The sequence below is a fragment of the Tenrec ecaudatus genome, chromosome 9, assembly GCF_050624435.1.
Source record: "Tenrec ecaudatus isolate mTenEca1 chromosome 9, mTenEca1.hap1, whole genome shotgun sequence".
Classification (NCBI taxonomy): domain Eukaryota; kingdom Metazoa; phylum Chordata; class Mammalia; order Afrosoricida; family Tenrecidae; genus Tenrec; species Tenrec ecaudatus.
Genome location: NC_134538.1, coordinates 158,315,749 through 158,331,485, shown reverse-complemented (window position 1 = coordinate 158,331,485; position 15,737 = coordinate 158,315,749). Strand labels below are relative to the sequence as shown.

At 50.4% G+C, this 15,737-nt stretch overlaps 1 protein-coding gene across 2 annotated transcripts; it reads left to right on the top strand.

The window, feature by feature from the left end:
* The first annotated feature begins 9,239 nt into the window (after window positions 1-9,239).
* Window positions 9,240-14,773, top strand: MRPS33 (mitochondrial ribosomal protein S33). 2 transcript variants are annotated; one of them, XM_075557755.1, is made up of 3 exons: window positions 9,240-9,324; window positions 12,611-12,850; window positions 14,410-14,773. In XM_075557755.1, the coding sequence occupies exons 2-3, from the start codon at window positions 12,636-12,638 to the stop codon at window positions 14,513-14,515; spliced, it is 321 nt and encodes a 106-aa protein (XP_075413870.1). In that variant the 5' UTR covers window positions 9,240-9,324; window positions 12,611-12,635; the 3' UTR covers window positions 14,516-14,773. The 2 variants fall into 2 exon arrangements, with proteins under 2 accessions (XP_075413870.1, XP_075413869.1); XM_075557754.1 differs by having other exon boundaries at window positions 9,263-9,419.
* The last annotated feature ends 964 nt before the right edge of the window (window positions 14,774-15,737 follow it).

The window sequence follows — 15,737 nt, the reverse complement described above, 5'->3', positions numbered from 1 at the left end:
ATGGGGTATCAGGCATCAAAGAACAAAAAATCATATCATTATGAATGAGGGGGGTTTGGAGTGGGGATCCAAAACCCATCTGTAGGCAACTGGACATCCCCTTATGGAATGGTCGCGGGGAGGGCACGAGCCAGTCAGGGTGCAATGTAGCAACGATGAAACATACAACTTTCCTCTAGTTCTTAAATGCTTCCTACCCCTCACTATCACGATCCCAATTCTACCTTACAAATCTGGCTAGACCAGAAGATGTACCTGGTACAGATAGGAACTGGAAACACAGGGAATCCAGGATGGATGATCCCCTCAGGACCAGTGGTGAGAGGACCAGTGGGAGGGTGGAAGGAGGGTGGGGTAGAGAAGGGGAACCTATTACAAAGATCTACATATAACCTCCTCCCTGGGGGACAGACAACAGAAAAGTGGGTGAAGGGAGACGTCGGACAGTGTAAGATATGACAAAATAAAATTTATAAATTATCAAGGGTTCATGAGGGAGGGGGCAGTGGAGAGGGAAGGGAAATAATGAGGAGCTGATGCCAGGGGCTTAAGTGGAGAGCAAATGTTTTGAGAATGATGAGGGTAACGAATGTACAAATATGCTTGACACAATTGATGTATGTATGGATTGTGATAAGAGTTGTATGAGCCCTCAATAAAATGATTAAAAGAAAGAAAGAGCTTTATATAAGAGTATCTGTATGTTAAGAAAACATCCCAGCCCCGTCCAGATTAAGTCCAATATTAGCCCATATGTCCAATACCAGTCTGTAAATTCTCTTCAGACTCATGTAACACATGCAACAACACTGAGTGTAAAAAGATTGCAGGCCAATGGGTGGAAAGTTCTGTGGATCCAGTGGTGGTGGAAGCATCTTAGCGCTGGCATGGGTCTCCACATGGGTCCTCCAGCTCCAGGGTTTGGGCTCTATCAGCTTAGCTCCATGTGACTTGTCAACAGGAATGTCTCTCAGAGAGAGAGAGTGTGTGTGTGTGTGTGTGTGTGTGTGTGTCCCACCTCCAACCAGTTATTTAGCTCCATAGCACCTCCAAATGAGGTCATCAAACTGCGACCTGATCGACAGGCTAAACTCCACCTTCACTCCTCATGGTCTCAAGTTGACACCAGATTATGTAACTACCACATGATATAATTATCCTATGTGTTGGAAATGGTAACTTCTATTTGATTAATGAGGCAGGATTAGAGGCAATTGTGTTTATGAGACAGAACAGAATCTCCAGGATTAGATTGTACCTTAAATCAATCTCTTTTGAGATATAAAACGGTTTAAACACCCAAGCAGAGATCAAGGGACCTATCACCAAGAAAGAAGAGTCAGGACTGGGACACCTCCTTGGATCCAGGATTCATGTGCTGAGAATCTCCTGGGCCCTGGGGAAGGTTGATGCCAAGACACATGGACATCTCCAGGGGAGCCCCAGACCCACAGATACTGACAGGAAGCAAGGACCTTCCCTGAGAGATGGCAGAAAGAGAAAGCGTTCTAGACCTTGCACTCTGACTTTGTGCGTGCAGCCCCTACACTGTGAAAGAGTAAATGTATGAGCGTTGTCCACCTGTGGTGTTTCTCTTAATGCAGCACTAGAGAGCTACCAAATCTGAAATACAATTACTGGGAGGGTCACTATTTTGCAGGATATGACAGTATAATATGAAAAATGTGAAGTTAACTGAAAAACATCCATTTTCAATAATAATAAAAAATCCATAATCACTAGCCTCTGTCGTAGCAGCTCCTATGTGCCTTAGTTGATTCTGAAGAGTATTATTGCCATGTGACTGAGTAGAACTGCCTCATCGGGGTTCCGGGGCTAGCAAATTTGCAGAAGAGGAGCCCTGATGATAGACTAGCTAAGCACCCAAGTGCTAACCAAAGGCTCCATGTTCAAACCCACCAGCTGCTCCACAGGAGAAAGATGCAAGGTCGGCTCTCACGACCATTGGCAGCCTTGGACGGACGTCTAGAGACAGATCTACTCTGTCCTAGAAGGTCCACATGAGTCAGAATCAGGCTCCTGGCAACAGGTTGGGTGGGGATGGGGTGCGTTGTTAAGCCTATTAGATGGTTTTCAGATCTTTCCCCTGTTGGGTGGGTTTGGCCTGCCACCCTTCAGGTTAGCAGCATGGCTTAATTGTTTGTGCCACGTGTCTCCTCATTAACCTCTACCACCCAGCTGTCGGCAGTTGCTTTTCTGTCCAGTAAATTCCACAGAAGTATTGAGGATAACAGAAAATACTTTCCTATGACAAAATATGTGAGAAAGGGGCATTTTTAGGGCTCAAGAGTTTCTCCAATATTCCCACTGCTCTCACCAGACTATTCTAGCTACAATCACTTTGGAATGACACATGAGGGGAAGGAGATGATCTTCCAAGGAAATGACTATCTCTCCCACCACTTACTATCTAGGGGATGTCCGATTTCAGAAAATCCCCCAAGTATCCAATTACTGTGTTTCTAGCAGCCGTTCGTCATCCTTAACCGGACTACATATGTGGCAGGAAAAGGCAGGAAACCTAAGGGGCGCTGGGGGAGGGGAGGCCTCATTCATCACTAAAGCAGGGAAATTGCTTTCCGTCTATGTGGACACCTGGTGACCCCATGTGTTACAGAGCAGAACTGACCTCCATGAGGTTTTCTTTAAAAAAAAACACGTTACCTTTGCCGCGGGGGGGGGGGGGGAGGATATTATATTTTTATTGAACTATACTTCACATAGTCTACAATTTAATCGTTCAATTATATGAAGATTTGTGCCATCAATACAAACAATTTTGGAATGTTCTCTTTTTGTATTCCTTCTTGTTAGCTCTTCATTCTATCTTTTTTGTTCTGTTTTGTTTTAAATAGTGATGTGTTCTCAGTGAAGGTTCGCACAACCAATTGGGGTCCCCGGCTGACCGTTTCTACGCAGACTGCTCAGCGACATCAGGTACACTTCTTACACGGAGTCAGCGGGCTTTTTTGTGTTGTGTTCTGACTGTTCCGTTTCCACGCCTCTAGTTGCCCTGCCCCTCTGCCTTCTCGTCTTTGCATTAACACACTTGTTGACCTTTTGGGTCTCATAAAATTGTTGTGTTGGTTTTGTTTCATTTTTTAATGAAGCACCACCCTCATGAACAATAACCTTTATTTCATCTGTTATTCTGTTATTTCTCTAAAAGATGACCTCGGGGGACAATTTCGGTTTAAAAACAGCCTCCTTTAGAACACACACACACACATATACTTTTTCACTGTGAACTCAGCAAGGGTTTACAGAGCAGATCACAGTTTTGCATGCAGCAATTGATTGGTTCTGGTTCGGTTCCTCATTGCAATGCCCGCAATGGGCCATCGCTCATTCCACGTCCTCCCAGGGTTTCTTGATTTCATTCCGCCTTCTTTCCGAACCCTCTGAACTGCGTTCGTGGATGAATGTTTTCCTTTTGATCTTAAATGGTGGATTATTCCAACAGGGAGTGAGTTCAGTCCTGACTTGAAGGGTGACTCAGGGCCATAGTCCGGGGGAGTCCCACCTGTCTCTATCTCTGGTCCACCTTTTTTTGTCCCACACTATCCGGAACCTTCTAATGGGATCCCTTGCAGAGCAGTTGGTAGTGGTAGCCAGTCACCATCTAGTTCTTCTGGTCTCAGGGTAGTGGAGACTGATATTTGCATGGCCAGTGGACTAATCGTTCCCCTTTGCCTGTCCATTTTCATCACTCTTCTTTCCTGTGGATGGGAAGAGACCAGCAGTTGCACCTTAGATGGCTGCTCACGAGACAGCCATTACTCACAATATAGAGTGTTGTCTTCGTCACCTGTGTTATGTCTTGGCTACCAACGACACAGACACAGAGCACCAGGAGCCTTGGCACCTCTAGGTGGGATTCAGTGATCCACCTTCAGGTTGTTCACTGAGCACAAACTGTTTGCATCACACCAGAGCCTTAATCAGTAAAGGATGCGGCCACAAACCCATTTTGAATTTTAACTTTGTCATCCTAGATGACACCCTAGAGGGTGTTACACCCTGGGTGAGAGATGTAACTTTCTTTTGTAACGTGAGAAGAACTGTTGAAAATACGGGAGTAGGAAGGAGGATTACTTGAGGCAAGGAAAGAGTACTTATGGCAACAGGGGATCTGTACATTGGCTTCCTTCAAGAAGCAATAAATCTCCACCCGACTCTTGGACTTAGTCACACAATAAGAGCCTGCAATTGGTGCAAGCTTGGATTCTTGCTCTGCCCAGTGGTAAGTAACATGTGCCATAAAGGATGACGAACAATGGAATTACTTATAGCACAGGCTTTCAATTTCACCACAGCTAATGGGGGCAAGTATACTTTACATTAGGATCCAACACACACGGTTTCATGAAACAATAATTACCCTCACTATTTATAATGCACTCCGAGATTTCTTTCTCTAATGTCTTCCTCTAAGTGTTGGTCTCACTCCACTAAGTAGATTTCACAAACAGCTAATGAGTCAGAGTGGGCAGTAGGAAAAGACACATAAGGCTCCAAGACGGGCAATTTCTGATGGTAAAAAGTATTCTTTTCTTTTAACTTTCATTGTGATTTAGGTGGGACTTTACATATTAGTTCATTATTTTTGCATTCAACAATCCAAACAACTTATCAAGGTTCTCAGTAGCTTTCCCTGTTTCCCAACCCCATCTTTTTAGTGGGCATCACCCTCCTTTGGAATATGAGCTTCTCCTTCACCCAAGTTAGCGCCTGTCTCTCTCTAGCCTGTTACTCCCCCTTCCTTCTCTCCCCCTCCCATCCCCAGTAGCACGGGCTTGAGCCATCTTCAGAATTGTTCCTATGCCTGAGTCCATGCTGCACCCACCGTATCAATCCATCTCATTGCTGGCCTTCCTCTTTATCACTGTCACTCCACTTACCAAACATGTTGTCCTTCTCCAGGGACTGGTCTTGCTATCCTAGCCTCTAAGGAGCATTCTGGCCTTACTTCTTCCAAGACAGATGGGTGTGTCCTTTCAGAAGTCTATTTACTTTCAGCAGTCTTCTCCAGCGCCACGATTCAAATGCACTGATTCTTCTTTGGTCTTCCTTATTCAGTGTCCAACTTGCACATGCAAGTGAGACCATGGAAAACACAGTGAGTAGGGCAGGCATACCTTAGTCCTCAGAGTGACATCCTTGCTTTCAATACTCTAATAGGTCTTGTGCCGCAGATATACATAATGAAGCACATCTTCTCAGCTCTTGACTTCCACTTCCACAAGCATTGATTGTGCATGTCGGCAAGATAAAATCCTTGACCACTTCAGCCTTTTCTCCGTTGATCATGTTACCTACTGGTCCAGTTGTGAGGATTTGGGTCTTCCTTACATTGACTTACAATCCATACTGAAGGCTGCAATCTTTGATCTTCATCAGTGAGTGCTTCACGTCTCCCTCACTTTTCAGCAAGCAAGGTTATGTCATCTGCATAGTCCAGGTTGTTAGTAAGCCTTCCTCCAATCCTGGCATTGCCCTCTTTTTCATATAATCCAGCTTCTCTGATGATTTGCTCAGCATACATAGTGAACAAATACAGTGAGAGGATACAAACCTGTTGTACATCTTTCCTGATTTTAAACCATGAAGTAACCCTTGTTCTGTTCCCACAACTGCCTCTTGATCCCTGCACAAGTTCTGCATGCACACAATGAAGTGTCCCAGAATTCACATTCTTCTCAAGGTGATCCACAGTTTATTATGGTCCATGCAGCCGAATGTCTTTGCATAGTCGATAGAACACAAATAAACATTGTTTTGATATCTTCTACTTTAAGCCAAGATCCATCTGACATCAGCAATGATATTGCTTATTCCGCCTCCACCTCTGAATCTGGTCTGAACTTCTGCAGATCCCTGTCAATGTGTTGCTGCAACCGTTGTTGGACGGTCTTAAGCAAAAATTTATTTGTGTGCTTTATCAGTGATATCATTCTATAGTTAGAGCTTTCTGGTGGGTCGCCTTTCTTTGGAAAGGGCACAAATACGGATCTCTTCCAGTCAATTGGTCAAGTCCTAGCACAGAGAAGTGCATGCTTGCAGTGCTTCGTCAGCTCTCGGAAACATTTCGATGGGTATTCTATCAATCCTGGAGCCTGACGCCCCGGCGCAGTTTGAACTTCTTCCTTCAGCACCTTTAGTTCTTGCTCATGCACGACCTCCTGAAATGGTGAGCTTGGCGCTGGGACTCTGTGTATTCTTTCCATCTTCTCTTGGTATCTCCTGCATCATCATTCAGTATTTTGCCCATAGAAGCTTTCAAGATTGCGACTCGAGGCTGGAATTTTTTTTCTTCACTCAACATAATGTCCTCCAAACCGATCATGCCGTAAGTTCACAGTTTCGTTATTCTTTACTAGCATTCCACTCACTGCGCGTAGCTGCCTACGTTTATGGATCCTTTCTTCCGCCCGTGGGTATTTGTTAGCTCCATCTTCTTGCTATTGTGAATTGTGCTGCAATGACCATGGCAGCGTGTATCCGCTCTTGCTGCGTTCTTTGTTTCTGTGGGGCACATGTCAAGGGGATCCCTGGGTCATCTGCTATTTCTATTCCTCCATCCTTTGAGGGAGCGCCACAGCTCTTTCCACGGGGCTGTTGTTTAAATACCACCAGCTGTGGATGAGCGTTGCAGGCGCTCAGCACCCTCTCCCGCATTTGCTGTTTTCACTTTCATTTTTTTAATGTTGCTATCCACGCCAGGGTAAGATAGTATCTCATCACTGTTGTGTGTTCCTCAAATGGTTAGTGGATGAATGGCTAGTGGTCATGAGTATTTCTTCCTGTTTGTTGGCCACCTGGATGTCTCCTTTGGTGAACTGTAAATTGCCCTCATATGAGTTGTTTTCCTTTATTTATATGGTAGATTGAATTTTCTAATCATTCCATACTCGATATGGATCCTAGTTGATCCTGATGTGTGTGTGTGTTATTTTGATGAAGTTTTCCATTTTCTTTGAAGTTATTGTAAGAATGAGTCCTAAAAAGCCTTGAAGAACAAAAGGTTGAACCAAGCTCTGGGGAAGTCAATGTTCACTAATGGGTCAATTTTATTCTATTATGTTTGCTGGTTCACCCATAACATTCTAATATCCCCACTGATCAGTATGAGTCTTTGATGGGCCAATATCATAGGCTTGCTGCTTTGGTTTCTCCAGAGGCCTTCAAGTTGACTCCCGCCCAGCATGACCCCATGGGTGTCACAGGGTTCTCGATGGCTGAGTTAGCTGAAGTGGATCTCGGGCCTTCTAAATTCCCCCTGGGCAGAATCAACATTACTAACCTGCGATATGCGTGTGGCACATCCTGGCTTGCTAAGAGCCAAGAGACCTGAAGCGCTTGCTGCTGATCAGACTACCACCTTCAACATTTTCTTTTACTTCATTGCCATCATAAAGAAAACAAAAATCCTCCCAACTGAACCAATAACCAGTATCATAAACAAAGAAAAATGACATTCTCCAGGATTTCATTTTACTTAGATCCATAATCAATGCTCGTGGAAACAGCAGTCAAGAGATCAAATATATTGCACTGGCTAAATCTAATACAAAGGACCTTTTTAAAGTGTTGAAAAACAAACTTGTCAACCTAAGGACTTCAAGTCTTTTCCAAGCCTGGGTCTTTTCAATCGCCTCATATACATTTGAAAGCTAGACAATGAATAATGTGGGTCGACGATGAATTCTGGGTTTTTTTAATTTAATAAATCTTTTTATTGGGGCTCATACTACTCTTATCACAATCCATACATACATCAATTGAGTAAAGCACCCTTATACATTCGTTGCCCTTGTCATTCTCAAAATTTGCCTTCCACTTGGGTTCCTGGAATCAGCTCGTTTTCCTTTTTTTTCCTCCCCCTCCCTCCCCGTTCCCCCCATCCCCCTGAACCCTTAATAGTTTATAAATATTTTATCTTACACTGCCCGGCGTCTCCCCTCACCTACCTTCCCATTGTCCATCTCCCAGAGAGGATACACATAGATCCCCAAGATCAGTTCTCCCTTTCTACACCCCCTTACCTCCCGGTGTCGCCACTCCCACCGCTGGTCCTGAGGGGTTCATCCGTCCTAGATTCCCCGTGTTTCCAGATCCCTACTGCACCGCAGTGCATCCTCTGGTCTAACCAGGTCGACAAGGTAGAATTGGGATCATGATAATTGTGAGGGAAGGAAGCATTCAAGAACTAGAGGCAGGTTTTGAGTTTCATTGTTGCTACACTGAACCCTGAGTGACTTATCTCCTCCCCACTACCCCTCTGCAAGGGATGTCCAGCTATCTACAGATGGGCGTTGGGTCCCCATCACGCACTCGCCCTCATTCGCGGTGATGTGATTTTTTTCACCCCCCTGCCTTTGTTGTTTGAGACCTGGTCCCCTCTGCCCTTCGCAATCACACATGTTGGTATGCTGCTTCCGTGTGGGCTTTGTTGCTCCTGAGCTAGATGGCAGTTTGTTTACTTTCAAGCCTTTAAGTCCCCGGACGCTGTATCTCTCAATAGCCGGGCACCATCAGCCTTCACCACACTTGAATTCTGGCTTTTAATTATGGTTTTGGTGAAAAATGCTGACTAGACCATTGTTTACATTTGGGGGACATAAAAACAAAAATCTGCTCCTTAGAAGCAGGGCTGGTGTACTTTGGACATGTTATCTGGAGGGACCTGGAGAAGGACGTCATGCTGGGAGAAGTAGAGGGTCAGCAAAAAAGCCCTTCAATGAGATGGTTCTTGTCTGTAACAATGGGCTCAAACGTAGCCTCCTGGATGGTCTGAATTGAGTAAAGGATGACTACCTGCGGAAGAGGAGGGGCCGCCAAGGAAAATTAGGAGACCCCAATGTGAAGCAACGCCTTGGATCGCCTAAGGCCTGGGTCAATATAAAAAGGGGGAAACAGGAAAGTGGGCGGAGGGAAATTTTTTTAAGTGCTTTCCTCCTGCCAGCACACGGCACAACCGCTGCTTCAGAGCCTTGGAGCAGCGCCGTCACTCATCCTGGCGAACCACGATATCGATGGGACTGATCCAGTGAAGCCTCCAGGACCTGGCTCCAGAAACCCAAACCCGCTGGCTCCTCCACGGCCCCGCGGGCTTTGAGTTGACTGCGCAGGCGCCGCCACGCCGTCTTGGGTCTTCGGTAGAGAGTCCCCTCTAGCCAGCCACTTCCGTTTCTTGACTGCTCTCCGCCGGTGTCGGGGCTGGGAGCAAGGACGGCAGGGCGAGGCGGGACTTCCGAGAGCAGGGCCGCACTTCCGGAAGCGGGGTCGCCGAGGTTGCATCGGGTGAGAGGGGCCGATCGAGTCGTGGTTGCGGTCGGCGTGGGGCGTTTCTGAGACCCCCCGGGAGTCGCAGGAATAGGACAGGGCCATCGCTTCAGGTGCGGTTCGAAGGCCACCGGCCAGGCCTTTCCGGGTGCAGTGGGGGGGACTTGGCGCCGGCGCCCCCTGCAGGTGGCCCTGGGGCGTGGGGACGGTGCGGGCGGTTGTGGCCCAGCGGATTCAGCGTTGGTTCACCGGCCCCCTGCCTCCTTACGAGGAGCTTGCTTCTTGGCGACCGCACGTGAGCTCCTTGTCCCTGCGCCCGACGTGCAAACCAAGGTGCAGAGTACGGACCGCCCCAGCTGGCGCAACAGCTAAGCGCTCCGCTGCAAACCAAGAAGTTGGAGGTTCCAACCCAGCCAGCCGGGAGCTCCGCGGGAGAAAGACCTGGAGACCTGCCCCTTGTCATTCAAATCCAAATGCGCCATAGCAGTCCCGAGGCCGCGGTCTTTAGCGGAGCAGACAGCCTCATCTTTCTCCCAAGGAGAAACTGCCAACCTCGGGCCAGCAGCTGCAATTAACCACCTAGCACCCCACCACTCTGTGACACAGGGTCGCTATGAGCCAAAAATAAAGCCAGGGCGCACAGCCATGTAGAAGGGCTGAACAAAGATTCCAACCCGTTTACTCTCCTGAACGGGCTTTCTGTAGAAGCTGCAACCCCATTTCAGCACCAAGGGGGTCGACCCCCGGGGCCTTGTCGTGTGTTTTTACACGCCTAGACAATTGCCTTGAGAGGTGTACTGACCTTACAACTTTGTATTGTCACTGGTGACAGTTAACTGAGCAGATCCGTTTTACGTTCAACAATTCATTCACATCCTGTTTCAGCTCCGGTCTACCCCCACGTGGAAGGCCAGCTTAGGGATCAGCATGTCATCTGTGCCTTTCAAGGAAGCTACAAGAACCCCTCCCATAAATAGCCGTGGACATTAACTTCCCCCTGTGTGTGGACTGAACTATTAAAATCATGCAACCTTTGGGGCAGAAGTAGGGAGCCCTGGTGGCGAAGTGGGTACATGCCAGCCTGCTAAAACTACAAGATCAGCAATTCCAAGCCACGGCCACTCCTGGGGGGAAGACGAGATTTGTTTGCTCCTGTGAAGAGTTACAATCTGAGAATCTCACGGGGCACCTACTCTGTTCTGTGAGGTCGCTGTGGGTCAGAATGGAGAGGAAGCAGTGAGTTTGGAGTTTTCTGTGCTGGAGTCAAGACGCAGGGTTTTCTTAGGGGTGCTTCTCTGGTTTTTCTCAGCACCTTTGAGTCAGTCACTGATGTTTTCGCTTAGCCTTCCCAACTCGAGTTAATCCGCCCTCATCACGGCACTGTCTGCCTGTCTCTTTGTTAGTATCATTTCTCTTTCCCACATAAAGGTGACATTTTTGGGTGACTATTTTGTGTTCCTTAGAGTGATTTTATGTGAGTAACACTCTAGTTCTGCATGTTATTTTTATGTTTTAAATGTTATTAGCAGGGTCATGCCTCTCCTTTTTGAAGGAGGTAAGGGAGTCTTGGTGGCACAGTGCATCAAGCATCGGCCCGCTAAAACAGAGCGCGGCCCCTCTGAAGGAGCCAGAGGCTTACAGGTGTCGGCTCTGCATTGCCGTGCAGGGTCCCTGGGAGAACCTGGGCCCAGACAGGACTCTCGAGTCTGACCTGCAGGAGGCACCACTTGGCCCAGCAGTGCCTGGGTAGTGTACTGGCTGGTGAGTGGTTCCAGGGTGACATTCTGCTGGTGGTTGGAGGCCACAGACTCAACCCACTGAGGTGCACAATTCTGGCTCCTAGCGGCCCTGCGGGACAGGATTTTCAGGGCTGGGAATCTCCCCGGATGCCTTTCCTGGGAAGCAGCAGCTGGTAGGGTCAAACCACTGACCTTTTGGTTCACATCCAGACCCTCCAGCCACTGGGCTAGCAGGTCACCTCACCTCTTCCCTGGGGTCATGAGCTGGGAGTGGACACTTCCTCGGGCTTGGTGAGTTTTTCTCACTCGCAAGAGCTCTGTTGGTGTTAACTTGGCCCCAGCCCCACCTGAAGAATGTTTTATGTCGATTCACTTTCTCCCTTTGGTTCCCTCAAGAACGGTTCGTGCCTTTTATTCTGTTTGGGCATCAGCTTCGTTGCACGGAGCTGGGCAGGGGCTCCGGTGTCCATAGTCAGCAAAAGCTCTCCGCTGATACTAGAACGTCACTGCAGGGGCGCTTTTATGTCCCGCGCGCATGGCTGCTGATGGCTGAGAGCTGTGGGCTGCACCCCAGGGGCATTCTGCTCACACCTCATTAGACACCCTGTGTCTCTGCACACTGTCTTCACTCCCAGGCCGGAGGCAGCACACTTCACAGGGACCTGTGCTCAGGAGCTCTTTGTGTCAGGACGCCTCTCTGCGATGCCCATGCTCCCCGTCTCTGGGCCCAGCACCGTCCAGCCACCAGGAGGCTAGCTCGTAGCTCGGCGGTTCTCAGAAGCCGGAAGCCTGAGGAGGCAGGTGCAGAGGCAGGTGATACAGGCACCAGCAGGCTGCTCCGTGTGCCAGGGTCAAGCCTTCAGACGGGGAATAGTGCTGGGGAGGTGGCAGGAGGGGGGACGCTGGTTTCCTGGACTCCTCAGCCACGTCCCACACAGGTACACTGAATTTCTGTCATTCCCCTATTGCATCATGAAGCTCACTCACTGCCATCAAGGTGATTCCGACTCACAGCAACCTTATAGGACAGCTCGCAACTGCCTCAGTGGGCTGTCGAGACTAACTCTTTACAGGAATAGAAAGTCGCATCTTTTTCTCTTGGGGTGCTGGTGGTTTCAAACTGTTTACCTTGTGGTTAGCAGCCCAACTCAACCACTCCACCACCAGGGCTCCCCACAGCCCTCAAAACCAACCACACTCACACCGAGCCTATTATGACTTACAGTGACTCTACAGGATGGTAAAAACTGCCCCGTGGGTTTCCGGGGCTGTAACTCTGGGAGTAGGAAGCCTCATCTCTCTCCTGTGGAGCGGACGGTGGATTCAAACGGTCGACCTCGCTGTTAGCAGCCCACCACACTATACTGTAATCCACGCCCCAAGCCCCACCAGCGCTGCTGCGCCTCCAAGCGGAGAGCCGTACAGGGAGTGTAGTCTGAGCCCGATGCGGCCGCTTCTCCACGCTAGTTCATAGGTGGGCCCCTCCCTGTGTGCTGGCTTCTGCACCGCGCCTTGGGTCCGAATTTCTGACGCTCACCCTCTTGTCTGTCTTCCTCTTCCTGCAGGTGCCCCACCCCACGCTACTGGGCGATGTCGTCGCTCTCCGAGTACGCCCTGCGGATGAGCCGCCTGAGCGCCCGGCTCTTCAATGAGGTTGCCAGGCCCACCGACTCCAAGTCCATGAAAGTGGTGAAGCTGTTTAGCGAGCAGCCGCTGGCCCGGAGGAAGGAGACCTATGACTGGTACCCGAACCACAACACGTACTTTGCGCTTATGGGCATTCTGCGCCACATGGGCCTCTACAGGTGAGCCGGTGCCCTGAGGAGAGTCGATGCAGACTCACTGACCTGGAGGGCAGAGTGGAACTGCCCCTGTGGGTTTCCAAGGGAGCCACAGCCTCATCTTTCTCCCGAGGAGCAGCTGGCGGGTTTGAATATCCGGCCTTGCTGTAAGCAGCCCAACACCTACCTGACCAGTAGACTGGAAAGGGAAACCAGCCTTCTTATCTGGGTCACGTGTGACATGCACCAGGTCATTCATAGGGTGGTTTTTGGAGCAAGAGGGCGCTGCTGTCCAAGGAGCCCTGTTGGCACAGGCCAGCCCTTCAAAGCCACCGTCCTCTCCAAGGGAGAGAGACAAGGCGCTCTACTCCGGGAGAGAGTTCTCGGGGTCAGAAACCCCCCAAGGCAGTTCTGCCCTGTCCTGTGGGGCAGAATTGACTCCAGGGCCCTGAGTTGCTGTTTGAGAACTGCTCTCAGATGATCAACGACAAGCAGACCCCAAACACAGAAGAAGCGTGCACTTCCTGAGCGGCACGGAAACAGGCGCAGGCCCGCACCACGGAGAGTGGTTCCCTGCTTCTCTGTCAGAGAGCTCACTTACAGGACGTGGAAGCTGGGCCTCTGCTGAGGCAGAGAATGACCAAAGGGCAGAGCCACCTCTGAGGTCAGCTGGTGGCCCACAGATGACCAGGGACAGGAAGAAAGTGCCCAGCATGGAAAGCCAAACACACACCATCCCACCCCCATCCGTGGTTTCAGGCAAGGTGAACCAAGACTGGTGTCAGGCAGGGGCATCCAATTGGCCGGGCTGGCCGAGGCAAGAGAGGCCACAGGAACATTGCATGGAGGGAGCCCCCACAGAGTGGGGGTGGGTGGGGAGCAGACGTCATAAAGCAGCCAGTGTTGTAGCCATGGCACAATGGAGCTGGCTGAGGAGCCCTGAGTGCTGGTGGGAACCGTGGGGGGTTTGGGGGGAGCAGGGCAGCCGAGTAATCCTCATGCCGCAGGGCCAGTGGGGAGGGCAGCATGTGGTGCCTGAGTCAGAGCTCCCACGGGCAGAGACAGCAGCTGGAACAGAGGCCCTCAGGTGGGTGAGCCCCAGGCATGTGTGCAGTGGGGGGCAAGCCAGGGGGAACCATCTCGGGGCATGAGCAGAGGAGGGGTGGGAGCTGGCTTCTCAGTAAAAGCATGACTCCAGGAGCCATCGTAGCTAATCCTAGCAGGGCCTGTCGTGCGCAGTGTAAGGTCCACCATGTTCATGGGCTGAAGCAGGGTCCCCAGAAGGTGCAGTAGCTCCTGTCAACGTGTATTTCCTCCTCCAGGACACACTGCTAGTAGCTGGTGCCGCTGTGGGGACCCAGGCTGCCCCTGCAGGCGTGGATGTTTTCTCCAGCACAGGCAGCAGCTCCGCCGTGCCCGGCTGCACATTGAGGCTGGGTGTGCCTGGGGATTGGCTGCTGCTCAGGCTTTCCTGGCACTGGGAAGCTGACATTCCTTGGAAGGGGGGGCACCCTCCTGCTCTGCTCTTCCCATCCCAGCCCTCGCTTCCTGTCTGCTCTGCTGATTGCCCTCTTCTCCCTCAGGGACGAGCACCAGGACTTTAAGGAAGAGCAGATGCGGTTGAAGAAGCTCCGTGGGAAGGGGAAGCCCAGGAAAGGAGAAGGGAAGCGAGCGACCAAGAAGAAATAGTGCTGCGTGTGGCCTCCACGTGCCCTTTCTAGGACTGTGACCTGAGCCGGCTGCTCATTCGGTGGTGGAACCAGCTCCAGGCGGACCGGGGAGTTCGTCCTGCCTGGTGTCTGGACTGCATTTGAATTCTGTAAAATGATTGGGCCCGTGGGTTTGGAATCTGAGTTTTCCTGGATCGGAAAAGAAGTGCCTGCAGTTGAAACGCTAGTGGATGGTTGTTTGGAGGGGGGAATATCAGTAAAGGACACGTCACCTCCTGGCTCCCTCCTTTCTCCCTGGCATACGCAGCCTCCACCCTTCGCCACTGGCTCTCTGGCACTGCCCCTGCCCAGGGTGTGCCTGACTGCCACCCACCGCCTCTGGGTGTGTTGGGGGTAGATCTGTGGGGTAGAGGCTTTACCTAGAAAGGGGACCAGGGTGGGGGGGAGCTGGTGCCAATGGGGCCTTGGAAATCCCATGGCAGCAAGAGTAAGGTGTGCTAACAAAACTGCAGGCTAACAAAATCCCACTGAAACCGCCCTGCTCAGGAGAGAGGAACAGTGCCGAATGCAAACAGAATGTGGTAAATGCTGCAGAGAAAGCGTCGGGGCTTGGGGAGCAGGTGAATCATTGGATCCAGAGGTGGCAGGGGACAGGATTCGTGAGGGGGTTAAAAGAGGGCCCCCCAAGAAAGGGCATTGGTGCTGAGCCCTGAGGAGCAGCTGGAGCTGGCCAGGGGAAAGGGGGTGAGAAGAGCTTTGGGCCCAGAGGATGCTGTGAGGAGACAGCAGCAGCATCCAGGGGAAGGATGGTTTCCTAACTCTGCCCTCATTGCCTCATGAAAGGGTTGGGATTTTACTGTGAAAAGCCTGGCCCGCTTCCTCTCATATTGCTATTCTTTACTATGGTGATTGATGCTCCAGTTGGCCCCTGAGTTGTCCACTGAGTGGAGGTCCCTGTGAGCTAGCTCCTGTGTCCTTGTAACAAATCCCCCTGTTCCTTTGAGTACTTCCCTGCTTTCCAACACAAGAGGATACTTCAGCCTCATCTTGAACTTCCCCAGCCCCACCTTTGAACCAGCCATTTCCCAAGACAACTTCTCTCCAAACTCACTGCCATTCAGTCCGTGCCAACTCGTAAGGGCTCCAGGACAGGGTAGAACACGCACACACGTGCACACACACACCCCGTGGGTTTCCGAGACTGTCACTCCTTCCGAGAAGCCACTCCTCGCAGGCAGTGG

What these genes read in the sequence shown, in the direction of transcription:
- MRPS33 (XM_075557755.1), top strand. Translation starts at nt 12,636, where the DNA reads ATGTCGTCGCTCTCCGAGTACGCCCTGCGGATGAGCCGCCTGAGCGCC. An exon ending in CGCCACATGGGCCTCTACAG is followed by an intron (nt 12,851 to 14,409) that starts GTGAGCCGGTGC and finishes CTTCTCCCTCAG; the next exon opens with GGACGAGCACCAGGACTTTA.